We start from the raw sequence: 21,702 nt of genomic DNA, 5'->3' as shown, positions 1-21,702 counted from the left end.
CTATATATCGGGGAACAAACATTTTGGGCTACTGTACGATGGCCCTGCCTGTCAGTAAACTTCTTTGGGCACTGTCCCCTTTATATAGTAGTGCTGTATCTGTACAGTTACTAAAAGTGTTTCATAAGAGTATAAGAGAAATAAGATAAATGGAAAACATGAAAATGAAAGCACAGATACTAGCAGAGCTTCAAAAACTTAATTCAGCTGACTCAATCAATCATTTGATATGTTGATATTGGTATTTCTTAGATTTAACTAGTTTAAGTTGGTCAAAAGTATGAAAGAAAAAAGAAATCAATATTTTCAGATGCTAGCATTAATACCTGTGGAAGAGAAATAAAATTAAGAATTCAGCATATATATGTTTAATTTCTTTAGCATAATTAACCTGAATACATGTTCTCTGGAGTAATGACATTTAACCTCAGATATGAGAGAGACCACTTTAAGCAACCCACAATATGCTGAAACTCTTAACAGTTACCACGGAGTTATTATCCACATGACTTCAATTTCTACCTAACCACGTTTCAGACTCCAAAATTCAGTCCCTTAAACACTGGCTTCACACTCTGCCCTTCCCTCCTCTCCTTACTCTTTCAACGAGGCAATTCTCAACCACAGCACATAACTACAGATGATTTTTCTGCATCTGTGCCCAACCTAGCACTGCCTCGAAATAATTTTTAAAAAAGGAAAGAAAGACAAAGCACACATTCAGGCCAACTCTTACGAAGCTATCTTTTCTCCTCACACTTCTTAGTATATTCTTCACAAGGGCTACTCCAAATCTCTTCATCTCATTTTCAGAAGATGCATGGATTAATGATTAGATTCATAACAGTTTTAGGACTAAAGAATCTCAGGAGATATTACTGCCAATTCCTTCAGTTTATTTATAAATAAGTTAAGACCTAGAATGTAAACGACTATAGCTTTACAAACACTGAGCCAATTAGCCTGAAGTCCTCATGCACCCACAATTTCAGCATATTTAGTGCATCCTGATCCATCCACTCACTACGCCTCCTCAGGAGATCTATAGAGAAGTCAAGCATTCAGCTTGAAGCCACACAGCCTGATCACTGTTCCAAGTAGGCCACTTACTAGCTACATGCATCTGGACAAATCAGTTTTCTGTGCCTCAGTTGCTTCACTTGTAAAAAAGATGATAACAGTAGCACCTGGCTCACTGGGTTGTGACCATTAAAATATAAGGAAACATGTAAAAGGACCAGTCCCAAACCCAACAAAAAACAATGACGGAATCAAAGCTACTTATGATCATTATTATCATTCCCTATAGAACCTCTGGTAAATAACACAACTCTCTTCTAACCTTTACTTCTCCACTGTTCTCAAATCCACACTCTCTCCATATCCAAGAATTTCTAACTGTAGCCCAGCTTTAAGCAAAACTCTTCCGTTCTACTTCTGTTCTTTCTTTTAGGGGCCAACCTTCTTAAATTAGTCTTTTTTGTTTCCCACACCTATTTACCATAGTTTGTTTCTGAAGATTCATCCCCTGGCTCTCGCACTGTCATTCTCTGAAACTCCAACATTTACTCCTCAGTATATGCTACCAAATGCAAAACCTTAATGTCCAGTTTTGAGTTCCTGCCCTAGCTCTAAACCTGTATTATGGCCAAACATATGACATTTCTACTTAAGCAACTTATTATGATCTCACACTCAATTTTCCTCAATAACAGATTTCTAAGGTACCTTCCAAGGTACTTGCAAACATTTCAAATATAATCTAGAACAAAATTTGTCATCTCCTCCACCCATTCCAAATCAATTTTCCATTATTAACTCCACACTGACATCATGTGCCTCCTGATGTGATGCACTGAGGACACAACATCACTTATGTATTATTCCTGCCAAAAATGCATAACCTGAAACTAGGTATTTTTTAGTCCTAAAACTGTTATGAATCTAATCTCCACCATAATTCTCCCACTAACCAAACTTTATCTAGTCTTACATCAGAATTTCTATCATCATCCATTCATTTCTAGCCTATTACTTTATTCAGATTTTTCTAGGTCTTCTCCTGTTTCTACCAAACATCTTCCCAATTCTACATTTACATTGCTCTCTTCTTAATCTTAAAATACTGTCATATTGTAACCCATAAAAACCTCCAATAAACCTTCACTATTAAGTCCAAATTCCTTAGCTTAGAGTTCAAGTTTTTCTCCAGTCCATTCCCAGACCAACTTCACAACATGATCTACAAACCTCATAAATTATATACCTCAGTCAAACTCTACTTAGACCACCTAAGTGTACCCAGTTTATTTCTGTATAATCATGTGACATCTAACACCCTGAAATGCCTTCCATGTTGTTCACTTATACCCCAGATCTTTCACAGCTCAGTTCAATTTGATTTTTTCTCAAGAAATCTTATAGCCTATGGTAATTCTCTTCTTCATTTGAATTCCTAAATAATTTATTGCCTATATTACTCATTTGCCATTTAATTATGTAATGCTCACACTGTTATCTCAATGTGTGTTACCATCTCACATCAGAGCAAAAACAAACCTAGACAGGGGAAGTACTTTATCTCTTTGTATCCACTGTATCATCCTAGGAAGTTGTGCAGAGTAGGCACTTAACAAAAAACTGCTAATGGCATGAAGAATACTATCATCACCTTCCTTCATGAGATATTAGTTACATCTGCTCATGTAATCCCACTTAAGAGAAAGGCATGATAGAAGGAATAGCAGAAATAGAAAAGTGACCATTTTGTAACCACCGTAACAATAATGATTCATGCAAGAATCATCGATGGATGCTAAAACCATCACATGAAGTTTCCTGGGGAACAGGATATGTACACAGTCTCAAAATATATCTGAACAAATTACTTATGAATTACAAAGGGAAAAAAGGTACCTTCACAGTGGAGAAATCTGGCGGACACCAAGTGATCAAAGTTAACATCACCAATAATGGGATAAACTGACATCATGTGCCTCCTGATGTGATGCACTGAGGACACAACATCACTTATGTATTATTCCTGCCAAAAATGCATAACCTGAAACTAGTCATGAGGAAACAATCAGACAAACCAAAAACTGAGGGACAATCTACAAAACAACTGACCTATACTCTTCAAAAATGTCAATGTGTTGAAAGACAAAGAAAGGCTGAGGAATTGAGTGTGTGATCCTGGATTGGATCCTGGATCAGAAAATAAACTGCAGTAAAGGATATCACTGCTAAACCGGACAGCTAATGAATCTGAATGTGGACTGTATTAGATAACAGTATTATTAATGTTAAACTGCCTTATTTTGAACATTGTTCTTTGGTTAAGAGAACTTCTTTGTTTTTAGAAATATTCCAAAGTATCTGAGTGTGAATGAATCTAAAACTTAATTCTCTAATCATTGAGCAATAACAGTAATAACAAATATCAATAGAAAGATTGACAAACATGTGGGAAAACGTTAACTGGCGAATATACAGTATGAGACTATTGTACTATTGATGCAACTTTTCCATTTTTTTCAAAATAAGATTTTAGAAAACCAATACTCTACTACCACAAAGTATCTGAGAAGTTTTTATCTGTGGTATTTTACATTTTATCTGACAATCTTAAAGCAAGACATACTTGTCTTGCTTTATAAAAGCAAGTTCATTCTATAAAAACAGTTTGTTGTAAAAAAACCAAATAAATCTTTTTGGAACCAAAGAACCATTTTATAATATTAACAGCCCAACACTAATTTATCTTTAAATAAATATATTCAGATTTATTGTAGTAAAACTCAGCTAAAATGAACACAATTTCAATTAGTGAAAAGTCAGACAATATCTTTTAAACGTGTAGTTTTATTATTTTCAAATATACAGAGAAAGTAGAGAACGCTAAAATGGGCTGACTAAGATTTTTAAGGGAAAAGACAAGGATCCATAATTAACATGAATCAAGCATTTGTAAATTGTTGAAAGTTTGTTTTCTTATTTATGATTATGTTTACCATAGATCACAAACATCATCTTCCCTCAATTATCAAAAATCCTGATTCAGCTGATTTAAAGTTTTGAGTGAGGTTTTATAATAGAGCCATTGATTGATTATTACTCCTATAGGCTTCCTAGAGCCTTTGAAAGTAATACTTCTCATCGAAATAAAATATAGTATTAAAGGATTTTCTAGATTCAATATAATTAGCAACAGTCCTTTAAAGTTGAATACCTTATTTATGAGATGTTCGGTAACAACTTCTCTTAGTCCAGTGTAGAGCTTTTCTCCATGTTTATGCAAAACCATTGTATAAGCATTTCTATAGAGCTCCTCAAAACTAAGACCACTGTTATTCTTACGCTGGATTTCTTGAATTGCATTTTTCAGAAGGTCCCAAATGCTGTTTACATATTTTTCATCCATCGTCATCTGTAATATCCAAGAGAGAGAAAGAGAAAAAAAAGAATACCAATGGTTGAAAATCTTTCTATATTTGTTCATATAGTAAATATGATTATACGGCTATGATTTAAAATCTGCATGATTTATAAGGATGTTAACAATCTGTTTTAGCAGAAATAATGGGATACATTTAAAAATAAATGTTAGAGCTGAAAGAAGCAATTTTTTAAAAATCCTTTAAGACTTCACTTCTTTCTTGTGTACATCAGAACCTTCCCCTTTAAATAAAATTATAATCCTTGATGTTAAATACTGCTTCAGTCAAAAGTGTGAGACATCTTTTTCTCTGAATTTGTTTAGCAGAATACAAGCTCAGATAGATACTAAGACAGAAAGGATTCCTTCATCAAAGGAATTGGGGACATAAAAATAATTTTCCTCTCCTGAAGATTTACAGATTTCTTTAGAAAATTAAAGACTGGGAAAAGACCTGCAATTAAAAACAAAAGAAACACAAGCAAAAAAAATCAAACCAGAACAAGAAAATACATACATTTTCCTTTTTTAACCCAGCATTCTCTATTTTCCCCTCCTTTCCCTGTCAGATTCCACGGTCAGTCATTTGTAAGGACGTTGTACACACCTATAAATCACATGCCCCTCTCTTCCTCACTCTGACACAACTGCCATTCTAAATCCCAACTGCCCACCTACTCCTCATATGCACCTATGTAATAGCTGAAAATAAATGAAGAATAATATTTATAATCCATATTTGGTCTTTCTCAGGTTAAATTCGTAACCACTATCCGAAAGTGGGCCCTTCGTGCAATCTCACAATCCTACTTTACCAGTCCACTGACTCTACACTCTGAGATGATTTTACATCATCTCCTCCATCTTCACTCTAGGATAATGACTTGTTCCAATTCCAGTAAGAATACAGTAACAACCTGACAAGATACTGCACTGACTCCAACCATATCCACTAACCTGACTGAATACCAATATAATTTGGTAGTTCTGTGCCAAATTCTTATCCTCAAATTACAGCAAAGGGACCAGAAACATAGGCATCATCTACGAACTTGTTGGAGAAGCAGAATTTCAGACCTTATCCTCAACCTAGAGAACCATAATCTTCACTTTAGCAAGAACCTCAGGACCTCTACAGAATGAAGTTTAACAAGCTTTAGTTCCATTCCACTCACCTATGCAAGGACCTCCCCTTAGCAATCTCTCTTTCCAGTACCATGAAATTTTTTTCTCTGCTGGACAATTTCCATCACATTCAAAACCATCAGTTTCCCATCTTAGGAACAAACAAATAAAACTCCACACATTTTTCAGCACCACCTAATTTCTGTTTTTTCCATTTACGACAAAATCAAGGGGTGAGGGAGGAGAGAATTTCCACACTGACTGCCTCCAAGTCCCATTTTTCTCATTTTATCTTGAATCCATTCCAATAAGGTCTTCATCTTTACCATCTCACTGACACTACTCTTGATCACCACTGAATTCCAAACTGCTAAATTTCAAGGTCAAAGTGTTAGTTCTCCTCTTACTTGACCTATATGTTAGTACTGAAAAAGCTGGTCATTCCTACTCCTTGAAACAGATTCCTCCTCAATTCCTCAAGCACTACAATCTTTTGTTCTTCGTCCTATTCTACCACCTTCTGTCAGTTTGCTTACTGGTTCTTTCTCATCACCAAAGCACAAGCTTCAACCCTAACTAAGGCTCCGGTTCTGAGCCTCTTATCTATCCACACTAAGTTTTTAGATGAAGTTGCTATTCTCAAAGGCTTTATGTTAACCTCAAAAATTTTATAACCTGTTTGGCCCTCTTTTCTTAATACCAGAGTCATATATTCAGCTACCTACTCAATATTTTCTACTTGAATGCCTACTAGGTATCTCCAATTTTAAATCTAAAACAGAAATCTTAACTCTTTCCCCCTAAATAAGCTTCCCCTGAAGGCTTCTCCAGCTGAGCAAATGTCCACTTCATCCTTCCAGTTGCTGAGGCCAAAAAGGTTGTAATCCTCTTTACTCCCTCATTTCACCTCTAATCGAGCAGGAAATTCTGTTGTCTCTATTTTTAAAATGTACCCAGAATCTAACTCCTCCTCACTACTCCATTGCTACTAGCTTAGTCTGAGCCACCACCACACCATCTCTCAGGTCATTTCAATAGCCTCTGACCCGGTCTGTTTCTGCTCTTGGCGCACTATCAAAGAGAACCAGAGGGATTTTCTGAGAGCATAAACCAAATCATGTCACTAATATTGCTCACAACCATCATGACCTTTCACTTGTCAGAGAGTTAAGTCAAAGGCCTTGTCCTTCCTATGAAGACTTGTTCAATCTGATAATCTGACTTCATCTAATCTGTCTCATTGCTCACTCTGCTCCAGCCACACGGGCCTTCTTGCTGTTCCTTGGAATATGTCTAAACAAGTTCGCTTCCAGGCGTTTGCATGTGCTACTCTGTCTGGAACGTTCTTTATCCATATATCTTAAGGGCTCATTCACTTATCAACCTCAAAACTGCTCCTACTGTCACCTTAAATTGAAGCTTTAACTGTCCACTCTATTTAAAATAGCGACTCCTCCGAGTAACACCACCAGATCCCAACCTCGCATTCCTTATTTTTGTTTCTTGACCCCCCTCCTCCCTGCCAAATGCCAGCTCCATTAAGGCAGGGATTTGAAATGCTCAATCCCTCAGCCACAAAAATAGTACCTGGAATATAACAGGCATTTACACTTGTTGACTTAATAATTATTTCTAAGGAGGTCTTTTCATGTCACACAAAACCTACCAGTTTTGCATTCACAACCTGGGAAACACTGCAATTACCCATGTGCTCCACACATACTTCTGACCTGAACTGGACAGAAATAACTGAGCTAGTAGAATCCTCTCCAAAAAGGATAGGAAAAAACCTTTTGGAGGTGATGGGTATGTTTATTGCATAGATTTTGGTGAAGTTTCACAGGTGAATACTTAGCTCCAAACTCTTCATGTTGCATACATTAAATATGTACAGCTTTTTGTGTATCATTTATACCCCAATGAAGTGGTTTTAAAAAAAAATTATCTGCAAGCCATGTCTAATGAGTATGAATGTGAAAGAGGAAGGTGTAAATAGGCAGAATAGTTCTTTCAGTCACTCTAGCAATAAAATACCAGCTTAACTCTCAATTAAGAGGATTCTTAAGCAGATGACTCAAACTGAGTCTTCTAATACTTATCTTTTCTGGAGAGCTTAAAAGTAAATTCTTTTAACAGAACTTCTTCCCTGTTACTCAATTCCAAATCTAACAGAGATTTTTCTGAAGTGGCTTTAAAAGAATTTAATTTACCCTTACATCTAAACTACTACTTTTATCAGATATCCTGATACATATGATGCCAACCATATGAAATGTAAATAATATGCGGTTACTTATAACTCTTTACAAAAGAGACAAGCCCACATGATGGCCTCAAACAGTCCATGTGTGTGCAATGTAGTTTTAATTTGCTGACAGCCTATGCAGAGGGTATAAAAAAGCAGACTAGGACCCCATCCCTTGATGTTAAATAACAACATATAAAGCAGAGTACTTAGAAAGACATCAAAGAAAGAGTAACATTAATGTGGACTATAAACTCCAGAGATAACTAACCTGCTAATATGGTAAAGTAGTATCACAATGTTAGTGTGATTATCTTGGTAAACAGTATGGTGTATCAGCAGAGAACATGGGTTCTGCTGTCTGACAGGCCTGGATTTGTGTCATGGCTTTGCTCAACTCACAAGCCATGTGACCTTGGGCCAATTATTCCCCACTAAACCTTAATTTCCTCACCTGTGAAGTGGGTTTAATACTGTCATGAAGATTACATGAAAAAGTCAGTAGAATTCAGCCTGGCCCTGTGCACAGTACAATCCCTCACATGTTGACTTAAAAATGTTCAATGATAGAATCTTAACTCTCATCTGTGGGCATCAAATGTCAGAAAGAAATAGAGCTTTTCAAGTTTAGCAACTAAACAGATACACGCCAAAACCAAAGTACCTTAAGAATACAATTATACTAAATGCAAGTCAGTATAATACAGCCTTCTGTCAGAAATAGTATTCCCCTACTCATGCCTCCTATTCCAATGCTTAAGTCATTTTAACCCCCAATACTCTCTCCTTGGCTCTTTCTACCCTACACTGGGTCACTATGCATTTTCATTCATTATCATGGTTACTACAATGACTACCCACACATCTAGGGTTCTAAAACTTACAAAACTCTAGACTGGCAAAAGCCTTCTAAAACTGTACATAAAATTTTGCAAATACAATGTGTGTGCATGTCTTTTCTGGATGCTGGGTCCCTAGTTCTTATCTGATTTCCCAAGAGATTTGGCCCACTTCTCAAAGATAATCACTGGCTTATATTGTTAACTGCTCCCAAATCTTTATTGCCAGCCTAGCTGTTCCCTCAAAGTCTGAAACTACTGCCTTCAACTACCTACTAGAAACCTCCAACAAATGCTCCAGACAGAGATCAAACTTATCATGTCCAAAATCCCTGGTAAATACACACTCTAAACTCCCCACATCTGCCTAGATTCTATAGTTCAGCAGTAGCAACACAAACCACCTAGTTATACAAACTACAAGCATAAACCTTAACTTTTCTTCTTCTCTCATTCCTTTCTCATCCAATCAAGTGCTAACATCAGAGCCAAAGTATTTCCCAAATACGCTCACAGTCTTTCATCCTGAATACTATTATCCTAAAATTTTACTCTAGATCACTACAACAGGGTTCCACCTATCATGATCTCTAGTAATCTCTTGGATCTATCTTCCTCAAAATCACAATTAAAATAAACATGAGCATTACACCCCTGTTCAAAACTCAGCTCTCAGTAATGACAGAGATGGGGGGTACACTTTAAAGGGGAACATAACACCTTTCAAGATCTAGTCTATGCCTATTTCTCTAACTTCATCTTTCACTCACTACTATTATCTTACATTTATTCCCTAACAACATTAAACCAATGGTAATTCCTGTCCACTGTCACACCTCCCTCCCATGTTTTCTTTATGTCCCCCTCTTCTGCCTTTTCTTTATCTGATTGTTCCCATATCCTCTGAACACAGCTCAGGTGTCATATTCTCCAGGAATTCTTCCCTGGCCTCCTCAAGCAAAGCTAAGTACTCCTAAGCTCTCTCATAATACTCAAATTGCACCTCTCACTACACTCCCACATACTGCTTCATGATTACCTACTTGTACATCTTTTCTTCCACTAGACTATTATAAAATAGCTAAGGGATTATGCCTTTTTCTTCAATGACACTTAGAAGACCATAAACAAATGTCTGGTGAGTATTATTTTACCTGTAACACCAATGCAATTTTGAAAACATAAACATATGAATTACTAAGCAGGTGATATGGAAAAATATTTTAATGTGCTTATCTACAGCAATTAATGTAATTTTAACATAAATGTCTTTTTCAAGTAGAAATACAGTACAATAATGTGCAAGCAAGGTCCTCCAATTTCATATGAGTACAGCTGACCCTTGAACAACATGCGTTTGAACTGCAAAGGTCCTATCTGCAGATTGTTTTCAATAAATACATCAGAAAAAATTTTTGAGATTTGCAACAATTTGAAAAAAACATTTTCTCTTCTCTAGTTTATCTTATTGTGAGAATGAAGCATATAATACATATGACATACCAAAGATGTGTTAACTGACTTTCTGTTATCAGTAAGGTTTGTGGTCAACAACAAGCTATTTTAGAAGTTAAGTTTTGGGGGAAGTCAAGAGTTATTTGGATTTTCAAATGTGCAGGGATTTGGCTCTTCAATCCCAACATTGTTGAAGGGTCAACTGCAGTATTGTCAGATTTTTCCATTCATCTAACTAAATGCCTCAGAAGGCTGCTCAATCATTAATTTTCTTTGTAAGTGTTATTTAGTAGAAAAACAGAGGCTGGAAAGGCCCTCCGGGAAAAAATTCATAAGCTGTGATCTTTCCCTAAATCAAACAAGTCTGAAAAATATGTGCCAAAGGAAATGGCTTCAAGTGCAGATACCTACATATACATGCTTTGGTGTTGGCCACCAAATGAATGTGTCAACAACAGTGGCAAAATAATTATATTACTGATGAACTCTATTCTCACCCATTCTTGATACAGAACCCATTAACTGTCAATGTGAGTTAAAAGGACTAAGGTAAACTCTAATTTCATCAATGTTAAACCATAAAAACATCAGTCTAACAGTATGTCCACTTTTAAAAACATTCTTTTAAAGTAATATTCCAAATTGTTCAAGCAGGATTTTAATCCAATTGATGAAACTAATTTACTTAGGCTGCAATAACTGCAAATACACTCAGGAAGGGATTTGGTAACAATGCTTCAGCACAACAATAAAATTATAAAATGCACACCTACTTACACACACATTTAATGTTTGCTAATTATTAAGTATATATAGTACCCTTCCCCCAAGAAGCTCAAGTTACAAACTATCAGCAAGCACGGTAAATTCATTTAGCAAGAAAAGAAACAAAAGCTTTATCTTAAAGGAACGATATAAGTAAGTATTCTTAAATGCTTATGGTTTAGTGAGACTGTAAACCAAATCACTTTAAAAAGTAATCACTTTCCTCATATCTCCCCAAACTGGGATTACAATTTCCAGTAAGTATCAATAAAAAAATGGCTAAAGGTCTTTATTTTCTTTAACATCTCTCTGGTTTTTCATCATTACTTCAAATGATAAAAAAAATATAATCTTCGAAATCCCTGAATTTGAAAGGATGTCAGTCTGTTATATACTTACACATCTTGAAGGTTCTGTAATAATTAAGAGTTGGAGAGAACTACAGCATGAGCCAATTAAAACTAAAATGAAGGCCACCGTCTCCTTCACATCCACTATATACAAAGGACAAGAAGTCTTTAGTTCCCTCTGAATAATTTTTTACAAGAAATTTAGAACAGGGTGGGTGGGAGAAAAGGGTGAGAATTTGAAATTCCAGGCAATTCAGAATGACACAGCTCGAAAAAATAAACAATGAAAAATGCTTGATCTTAATTTTGAGCTTCAGCCTAAAAAAAAAGGTGCTTTGGTACAAGTATCTGAGGAATGACAGTATTCTTGTCAGACATAACTAAGCCATAAATTATGCAAGGAAGCCCCCTCCCAGATTATAAGCACTCCAGAGTAATATAAAGTCTCTCTTCCTTTACTGTATTACATCCTTTATAACACATGGCACAATGCCTAGAAGGCACTCAAAAAATGTAATTTCAATGCAGTCCATGTACAGTTAATAATGAATCTTATTTGATGACCAATAACTATGAAATGATTTATGACATCTACAACAATCCCATTCATTCACCAGTTAATCTTTAAGCGATCTGAACCATCAAAAATATAGCCAAAGATTCAAGCTTTGAGGAAAACAACCCAGTGAGACACACTCAGACTTTTGAACAAGTTATTTAACTTTCCAAACTTCACTTTCCTTATCTGCTAGTGGCAGAAGAAATGGAAACAGATTGTGTACTGTGTGGCAATTAATAAAGTCTGTGAGACCACCTGGTACACAGCACTTGCTCAATAGATGTGTTTCTTTCTTTATTACACAGAAGAGCTTTCTTTATTACACAGCCTTACTTAATGGCTTAAACGTGAATGGAAAGTTAAGGCCACTGACAGTTTGGGCAACTGGTTTCTGAGGTAACTGGTTACAGAGGATATCAAATGGGAGTGAACTGTGCTGCCAAAAGTAGTAACTGATGTTAAGGAAGGACAGAAAAAGATAACAATTAGAAATGCATGGTAGCCTAGGACAATTCTCTGAAGTCACAAACTAAGTCTGATATACATTCAACTGGCCTCTAATAACATTAAATTTTACAATAGTAACATTTATAATGAGAAGACTAAATCATCACTAGGTTATATTATAATCTGCATTTCAGTCTTCAGCATGAGTAGGCTATTTGAAAATCAGTCTGAAAACTTTGAAACATTTTTTTCAAAGACAGGTGAATCCTCCAGGTTACCTTATTAAAGTCCATTAAGTCACAAGTAATGTAAGAGTACTACTAATAATATTTCAACTATATTTCTCTGACTTATTTTTGCATATATGAAAAAATATATGTGTAACATTTCATAGTCTGATGATGACCACAAGTAAGGTGCAATCAGAGCCACTCTCACTGAGGCGAGAGGTGTGCTGCTGTCCCACGGGTGTGGTTTGCTGGTGAACAGAAGACTGTCCCTGGCTACCTGAAGTATGTTATCCAGAGAATACCACATCCATCCTGACTAGACATCTTCAAACATTATCATTACAGACCCTCCCTATTAAGAAAATCAGTCATTACATCTATAAGATCATCACTTTAAAAATAATAAAAATATTTGCTGTATTCCCCAATATACTATTAAATCCCAAACACTACTACTTAAGTAAAGGGTCATGTGTGTAAAACTGACTTAAATGTTCATTTGGGAAATAGAATAGAAAAGCAGGAATCAGATATTTTAGATGGAATTTCAAGTAGTAGTACTGTTACAGAGAGAAAATACTTTAATTGCATGCAATTATTTAATTGTAATCAAGTGACAACACTTTCTTCTCTCTAGCTTAAGTCACTAAGGTTTTTTTTTAATGGAGTAAGCCCAGTTTTTCCACAAGTCTGATCATGTATAAAAGCTCTATAAACTGTAAGAGTAACAAATTAATTTACATGAGAATCAACTATACAATCCAAAGGAAGAGGAAAAAAAGTGAAATGGTAAATTGTCTTAGCTTTGTCTTTCAACAGATCTAACTATATATAACCAAATGCATATTATAGCAAAACGCCTATCACATAAAATTACAGGCAAACCTTCTGCTTTATTGCATTTCACAGATACTACATTTTTTACAACTGAAGGTTTATGGCAACCCTGCACTAATCAAATCTACCAGCACATTTTTACCACAGCTCATTTTGTGTCTGTGTCACCTTTTGGTAATTCTCATAATATTTCAAACACTTTCATTACTGTTATAGTCATCTATGATTAGTGGTATTTTTTTTTATGTTACTTTGTAATTGTTTCAGGGCATCATGAATCATGACCACATAAGATGTAGGACTTAATCCATAAATGTGTGTATTCTAACCGCTCCAACCAGCCATTCCCCCATGTCTGTCTGTCTGTCTGTCTCTCCACCTCTCCTTGTGACTCCCTAGTCCTTGAGACAACAATATCAAAATTATATCGATTAATAACCCCACAATGGCCTCTTAAGTGTTCAAGTGAAAGGAAGAGCGGCGTGTCTCTCACTGGAATTGACTAAGCTTAGTGAGGAAGACATGTCAAAAGCCAAGAGAGGCTGAAAGCAAGGCCTCTTGTGCCAATTAACCAAGTTGTGAGGACAAAGGAAAAATTCTTGAAAGAAATTAAAAGTGCTGCTCCACTGAACACATGAACAATAAGAAAACAAAACTACATTATTACTAATACAGAGAAGATCAAACCAGCCACACCATTCCCTTAAGCCAAAAGCCTAATCCAGAGCAATGCCTTAACTCCAATTCTATAAAGGATGAGATAGGTGAGCAAGATGCAGAAGAAAAGCTGGAAGATAGCAGAGGTTGGTTCATGACATTTAAGGAAGGAGGCCATCTCCATAACATCAAAGTGTAAGGTGAAGCATCAAATGCTGATGTAAAAACTATAGCAAGTTACCCAGAATATCCAGTGAAGTTAATTAATGAAGGTGGCAACACATTTTCAGTGCAGAGGGAACAGTCTTCTATTGGAAGAAAATGTCATCTAGGATTTTCATAGCTAGAGAGAAGTCAATGCCCAACTTCAAAGCTTTAAAGGACAGACTGATTCTCTTGTTAGAGGCTAAGGCAACTGGTAACTTTAAGATGAAGCCAATGCTCATTTGCCATTCCAAAAATCCTAGGGACCTAAAGATTATGCTAAATCAACTCTGCCTGTGCTCTATAAATGGAACAAAATCTGATGACAGCACATTTACAACATGGTTTACTGAATATTTCAAGCCCATTATGAGACCTACTGCTCAGAGAAGAGATTACTTTCAAAATACTACTCTCCGTTGACAATGTACCTGGTCATCCAAGAGCTCTGCTGGAGGCATTCTAAGGTAAGAGATTAATGCTAATTTCATGCCTGCTGACACAAGATCCATTCTGCAGCCCATGGATCAAGGAGTAATTTAGACTTTCAAGTCCAATTATTTAAGAAACATATCTCACAAGGCTACTGCTGCCATAATTCTGATTCCTCTGCTAGATCTGGACAAAGTAAACAGAAACCTTCCAGAAAGGATTCACTATTCTAGATGCCATTAACATTTGTGATTCAGGGAAGAGGTCAAAATATTGACAAGTACAGGAGTTTGGAAGTTACCTAGACATCATGGATGACTTTAAGGAGTCCAAGACTTCTGTGGAGGAACTAAATGCAGATGTGGTGGAGATAGCAAAGACAACTAGATATAGAAGTGGAGCCTGAAGATGTTTGTGACTGAACTGCTGCATCTCATGATAAGTCTTGAACAGATGGGAGATGCTTCTTATGTATGACCAAAGACAGTAGTTTCTAGAGATGGCATCTACTGCTGGTGAAGATGCTAAGAAGGGTGTTGAAATTAAACCAAAAGATTTAAATTATATAAGCTTCAGTCAATAAAAGCAGCATTTGAGAGGACTGGGCAATTTTGAAAGAAGTTCTACTGTGGACAAAAATGGTATTAAACAGCATCACTTGCTAGAGAGAGACTGTGAGAGGAAAAGTCAACCAATATGGCAAACTTCATTTTTTTATTTTAAGAAATTGCCACAGCCACCCCAACCATCAGCAACCATACCCTGGTTCAGGACAGCAACCATCAACATCGAGACAAGACCCTCCATATCCAAAAAGATTACGTTCACTCTAAGGTAAAATTATGGTTAGCATTTTTTTACAGTATTTTTAAATTAAGGTGTGTACATCACTTCTTTAGACATAATAATATTCACACTTAAAAACTAGGTATAGTATAAATATAACTTTATTATATTCACTGGGAAACCAAAAAATTCATGTGACTTTTTTGTGATATTTGCTTTATTGAGGTGGTCTGGAACCAAACTAGCAGCATTTCCAAGTCTGCAATATGCCTGTATTATAAAATTTGTTATCAAATCTATTCAAAATTTCTGTAAAACTACCAATTCACACAGAAGTATGCAATAACACTTAACTTTCCCACTGCTTCATATTAGGAATTAGCCATCATCAATGAAATATACCATCTCTATTTTAAGGAAAATTCTAAGGCTGAAAAGACTGTTGACTTATGCAAAGTCACACAAAATATTTCAGGCCACAGGAGAACACTCCACTGTTCCGTTCCTTGCCTTATGTGTAAATACACTGTCTTTACTCAAATTTTTGGAGTTGGACTAGGCCTAAAATAACCCCAACTTAAAATCTCTTCATTTCACAAGTGAGGAAACTGCAGCTCAGTTGCTTATCCAAGATCACACAGCTAGGTAAAACAACTGAGTGTCCTAAGTTAAGTGTCCTTTGGTGAGATCAATGTCACCTCAGATCACCTGGATGTTCAATATTAAGAAATCATTTCATAATTGAATAAGGTGATGTTAACACTGATTATAGGTAGATGCTTAATTCACCTTAGTTTAGAGAAAAGACCTTTTTATCAGAAACCAGGCTTCTAAGTCATGGTTCTTCCATAAATTCAAGTCATGAGACTATCCCTTGTCTAAATCACACCTCTCTTGTCATCAGTTTCCTCATCTATTAAATAAGATCAAAACAGATTATTTCTAAAGTGCCCTTTAGCTTTTAAAAACAAAAATATAAATACAAACAGCAGCAAATGCTACTTTTCATTTGGCTAATGATAATGTTCACAAAAGAACATACTTCTTTCATGTCCATTTGCATAAACCCTAAGAAAAAGTAATTATTTTAAAGTATCTGATCTTTGTTTCAAAATTCATTTTACTGTTTAACCTACTCCTTAGCATATTCTCAGACAAAAAAAATAAAAGATTGTATTAAAGTATTTAAACATGTTAACTTCAAGGAATGACTTCTAAGCATATATTTAACAAGATAAATTTCTATTAACTGAAAAAGTTATAAAATGTGTGCTATCAGTCTTATAATTTGTTAACTCATAAATGTCAACTAATGTCTTTATAAGTAAAGATTATGACTGCTTTATTCAAGCCAATGCACACTAATTTTTCCTTAAAAACATATATATACATTCAATTTTTATTGAACATATACTTAAATTGTCTCAAGTTATTATAATTTTTATCTTATGAGAGGTATATTTGCCTTGAATTTAGTGACATTTAAAGTTTGTAAAAGCTCCTTCAAAGGCCAGGAAACTAATTTTGAATTATTCAATGAAATGCACAGTGCATTGTATAAGCTTCAGGGCCCCTGGGTTCTGCCCCTGGCTGATGATTTAAATAACAACCTTAGGATTCATTTTCCAATATATTCTTATTAAGAAAGTAAGTATTGCAGAATCTAGTAAATTCTTAACAGAATACAATTAGGCAGTGTGGTATAATAAAAAGAACATCAATATTTTAGTTAAAACACACCTGGGATCTGAATCTCAGCTCTGCCCTTTCCTATATGAAAATGTAATAGTATACATATCTTGAGGTCTTTCTGAGTGCAGAGAGATCTAACAACATCTAAAGACTATTGGTAAGGGCATGAGATAATTATAGCTCAAAGTAAAATAGAGCCTAACACAAAGCAGATATTCAACAAGTTGTAATTACTAATCTGAAAAGCAACTTCCCGTACTATTAATAAATTGGAGAAAGGAAAAACTTTCACGATTAATTTCAAGAGGACAGGACAAATAGAAGAGGCTAAATTTGCTCACTTAAGAGCAACTTTTGGTAAGCATGACTTTCAATCAGTGAACGCATACCTCTTAGCAATGATGGCTTGCATTCATAGAAAAGTATCTCTTAAGGAATCTTTTATTTTCTTAAAGTAGGGAGAAATTCCCCTTTGAAATCTTTATTCATTTGCTTTCCAGTAACCTTTTTCATTTAAAAAGCAAATTTGGGTCCATTCCTTTCTCAATGATTACAAGTAGTAAATGAAGGGAACTCAGAAAGTTTTACTTAATAACATTTTCAACTTAAAACTGACTTACAAAAAAAGAAGAAATGCTTTCTAGTATCAAAAGCTCTGGATTAGAGTTAAGGCAACTACAGAATCAATTCTCAATTTCCTATTATTTGTATCAATTTGGGCAAGAAGGACTCTCCTCAATTATAAAAAGGCTGGATTAATGACTAGTGATTGTAAAGCAATAATTAATAGAACTTTTTTTACATAAAATCTTTTATACATATTAACTGCTCTAAATGACCACAGAGGGAGATCTTTAAAGATACCTACTCCACTCCTAGGCCTCCTGAGTCCTGAAGACCCTCTGAGAGTTTGAAAATAACTGTCCTAAATAAAACATATTACTTTTTAGTTCAAAACTCTAACTTTATGACTAGAAAATTATTTTTCAGTGATGTCACTTTATTAGAAAGCACTTTCTCACATTTAAAAAAAATCCTCACAATTAATCTGTGAGAAAGATGCTACAGTTCCATCTTAAAGATGAGAAAACAAATGAAAGAACCTATTAGATCATTCATTCAGCATTGTTGGGATACTATTTGGGCTGCACTGGCAAAGATCACTACAAAGAGACTTGATGCCTCCTCTAAAGAAAAGTCATGTTTTAATAAAGGAGAGACAGACCATTCTTTGATGATTTGGGGTTATGAAGGAAGATAGCATGGTAGTCACTTATGACAGGGAAGGCAGGAAAAGGAACATCTCCCTTCCGGGACTTGAGGAGAGGAGTTGAGAATGAACAAAAATACAGGTTGAAGAGTATAACTGAAAGGGAAGAAAGCTGAAGGAACTGATACAAGATAACATAGTTTTTCAGTGAAGAAGCAGTTAGGTTTCTTGAAGAGAAATAAGAGAATGCTCAATACTGAGCTTAAAGACAGTGATTAAAGTGTGGAAAAGCTCATGCAGGAAAGGGGAGCAGGAGCCTACCAGGCACACAAAAACCTGCCCGGAGGCACTGAGAGTCCAGCTATGTTAGAGACGACTCTCCTGCAAATTTTTCTTGCAACTTTTAGGCACAATAGCCTAAGAAACATGTGCAGTGAAGACAGAGGGTAGAATGTTCCAAAATACATTTTGCTGATATTTTTGGCCTTGCTCTGAAGAAGTTTAGTAGGAAAGAAGGGGCAACTAGCAACAGGCACCATGACTTGGGAGAATGAAAGGGATCTTCTTTAGATCCAAAGAGCATATTAATGTGAGAAGGAAAGAATCAATAAGAGATTCTTTTGTTGAGGGGAAAACAAGAGCACCTACCTCATAAGGTGGTAGGTGAAGAGCACTGTGAGACAGAAGAAACCAAGTCTGAGCATCACTGTTTACCTAGTGCCTGACCCCTGGTAGGAATATACAATAAATGCATTTTAAATTGAATAAAAGAATGACTATACCCACAGGCATTAGGAAAAGTTAAGATATGAACTAGTGAGAATGTCTGTGAAGAAGGTATGAAATTCTTCAGTAACTCAAAAGAGCATGTGCACAAAGGTAGGAGATTATATGATCATAGGGTGCAAGCAAAAGAATATTTCACAAAGGCCCAAAACAAAGAAGAGGATGATGAATGTGGCAATAAACTGTATGTGGGTCCAATGATTCAAGTATTATAAGAGAAGAGTATTAAAGATGGCGTAGTGAGAGGAGAGACACAGGCTTCCTCCTATAACTGTATGCAAGTAGAAAACAGTTGGTGCAATTAATCCTGAGAGAGCAACAGGAAAGTGGACAGCGCCAAACTGCATACACCTGGAGAAAAGAACAGACCTCACGGAACAGGGTAACGTACCAAAGCTGTGGCCTGCCGGGACCCGAGCCCTTCCCCCACCCCAGTTCACCGAAGGGAGGAAGAGAAATAGAGCAGGGAGGAATTGGAAGGCCTGGCACTGCTGAATACCTAGCTCTGGAGATGTGCTCTGGGAGCACAAACCTACATTTCATGGTGCTTTCATGATACTTGTGTGATTACAGGGTTGGAAAGCTAATACAGGCAGAAATCCTGGAGAGACTGAGATTCCAGCCACTTGTGGAAAGCAGGGATCCATATCTGGCTGCTCATGGACAAAAGCTTATACCTGTGTGCTTGCCCCATTGGTTCAGGCAGTGGAGACAGGCATAGCAGCTGGCAAGCAGGAAACAGCTCTTTCCTCCCCCCAGGCACCAGTACTGCTCCCTTGTGACCCCCAACATTGCTTCAGGGGCTGAGCAGCTCCAGAATAGAGCTTCTGGACACTAGAGGGCGCCATATACAAATATGAAATGCCAAAGGAACCTGGTCAAGAGTAAAATTAATATAACTCCAGAGAAATATTTAAATGACATGGACCTTAGGACTCTTCCTGAAAGGGAGTTCAAAATAAAAATCATCAACATGCCAATGTAGGTACGGAAAGATATCCAAGAACTCAGGAATGAATTCGGGTCAGAGATCCAATCACTGAAGAGCACAACTGAGGGTATTAAAAGCAGGTTGGAGGGCGAGATGGCGGCATGAGTAGAGCAGCGGATATCTCCTCCCAAAACCACATATATTTTTGAAAATACAACAAATACAACTCTTCCTAAAGGAGAGACCAGAAGACACAGGACAACAGCCAGACTACATCCACACCTACGAGAACCCAGCACCTTGCAAAGGGGGTAAGGTACAAGCCGCGGCCCGGAGGGACCTGAGCGCCCCTAACCCCAGCTTCCCGGTGGGAGAAGAAGAGTCGGAGCGGGGAGGGAGAGGGAGCCCAGGACTGCTAAACACCCAGCCTAGCAATCCACACCAGAGCGCAGACACAGTGCATGCGTGGGGTGCTGGAAACTAGGGAAACAGGACAGTAAGACCCATGAGCAGGTCCCTGCAGCTGGCGCCCTGGGGACAAAGAAAAGCGAGTGCTTTTTGAAAGTCTTAAAGGGACAGGGACCCCACAGCTGGATGGAAGTGTCCCAGGACACTTAGCCCAGCAGCTGAGAATCCCGGGGAACTCTCTAACCCCCTGGACAGCAGGGCAGCTCGGAGACCCCTCACAGAGACAAACAGCCTCCCAGCCATTTCCCCTCCAACGCGGCACAGCCATATCAGAGCAGCAGCCCGAGGCAGGCCATGCCCAAAGCAACTGCGGAGCTAAACTCCATGGCGGCCTGGCAAGAATCAGAAGCCCCGTCTGTGCACAGCTGCCCAGCACAAGCCGCTAGAGGTCGCTGTTCTCCCAGGAGAGGAAGGCTATAAAGCAACAAGGGACATTCTCCCAGCCATCACTTGCGCCAGCTCCACAAACTATCTCTATCGCCATGAAAAGGCAAAAGAATTTGATACAGACCAAAATCAAAACCCCTGAGAAGGAGATAGACCTAACCAGTCTCCCTGAAAAAGAATTCAAAATAAACATCATAAACATGCTGACATAGCTGCAGAGAAATATACAAGAGCTAAGGGATGAAGTCAAGAGAGAGATTACAGAAGTGAAACAATCTCTGGAAGGGTTTATAAGCAGAATGGATAAGATTCAAGAGGCCATTGATGGAATAGAAACTAGAGAACAGGAACGCATAGAAGCTGACTCAGAGAGAGATAAAAGGATCTCCAGGAATGAAACAATATTAAGAGAACTGTGTGACCAAACCAAAAGGAACAATATCCACATTATAGGGGTAGCAGAAGAAGAAGAGAGAGAAAAGGGGATAGAAAGTGTCTTTGAAGAAATAATTGCTGAGAACGTCCCCAAACTGGGGGAGGAAATAGTTGCTTAGACTATGGAAGCACACAGAAATCCCAAAAGAAGGGACCCAAAGAGAACAACACCAAGACACATAATAATTAAAATGGCAAAGATCAAGGACAAGGACAGAGTTTTAAAGGCAGCTAGAGAGGAAAAAGGTCACCTACAAAGGAAAACCCATCAGGCTATCATCAGACTTCTCAACAGAAACCTTACAGGCCAGAAGACAATGGCATGATATATTTAATACAATGAAACACAAGGGCCTTGAACCAAGGATACTGTATCCAGCATGATTATCATTTAAATATGGAGGGATTAAACAATTCCCAGACA

The 21,702-nt window shown here is 37.0% G+C and overlaps 1 protein-coding gene across 3 annotated transcripts in view; it reads right to left on the bottom strand.

Moving 5' to 3' along the window:
* CUL3 (cullin 3) overlaps window positions 1-21,702 on the bottom strand; it is a 98,967-nt gene that overhangs the window by 59,082 nt on the left and 18,183 nt on the right. For 2 of the 3 annotated variants that reach the window (XM_073218055.1, XM_073218054.1), the window contains one exon: window positions 4,232-4,429. The exons of the other annotated variant lie outside the window; for it this stretch is intronic. In XM_073218055.1, the coding sequence (XP_073074156.1) occupies window positions 4,232-4,429 (198 nt within the window). The remainder of the gene's footprint in view (window positions 1-4,231; window positions 4,430-21,702) is intronic. 3 annotated transcript variants of the gene reach the window in all.

The sequence above is a fragment of the Manis javanica genome, chromosome 12 (assembly GCF_040802235.1).
Source record: "Manis javanica isolate MJ-LG chromosome 12, MJ_LKY, whole genome shotgun sequence".
Lineage (NCBI taxonomy): Eukaryota > Metazoa > Chordata > Mammalia > Pholidota > Manidae > Manis > Manis javanica.
This window is presented reverse-complemented; position numbering and strand designations above follow the sequence as displayed.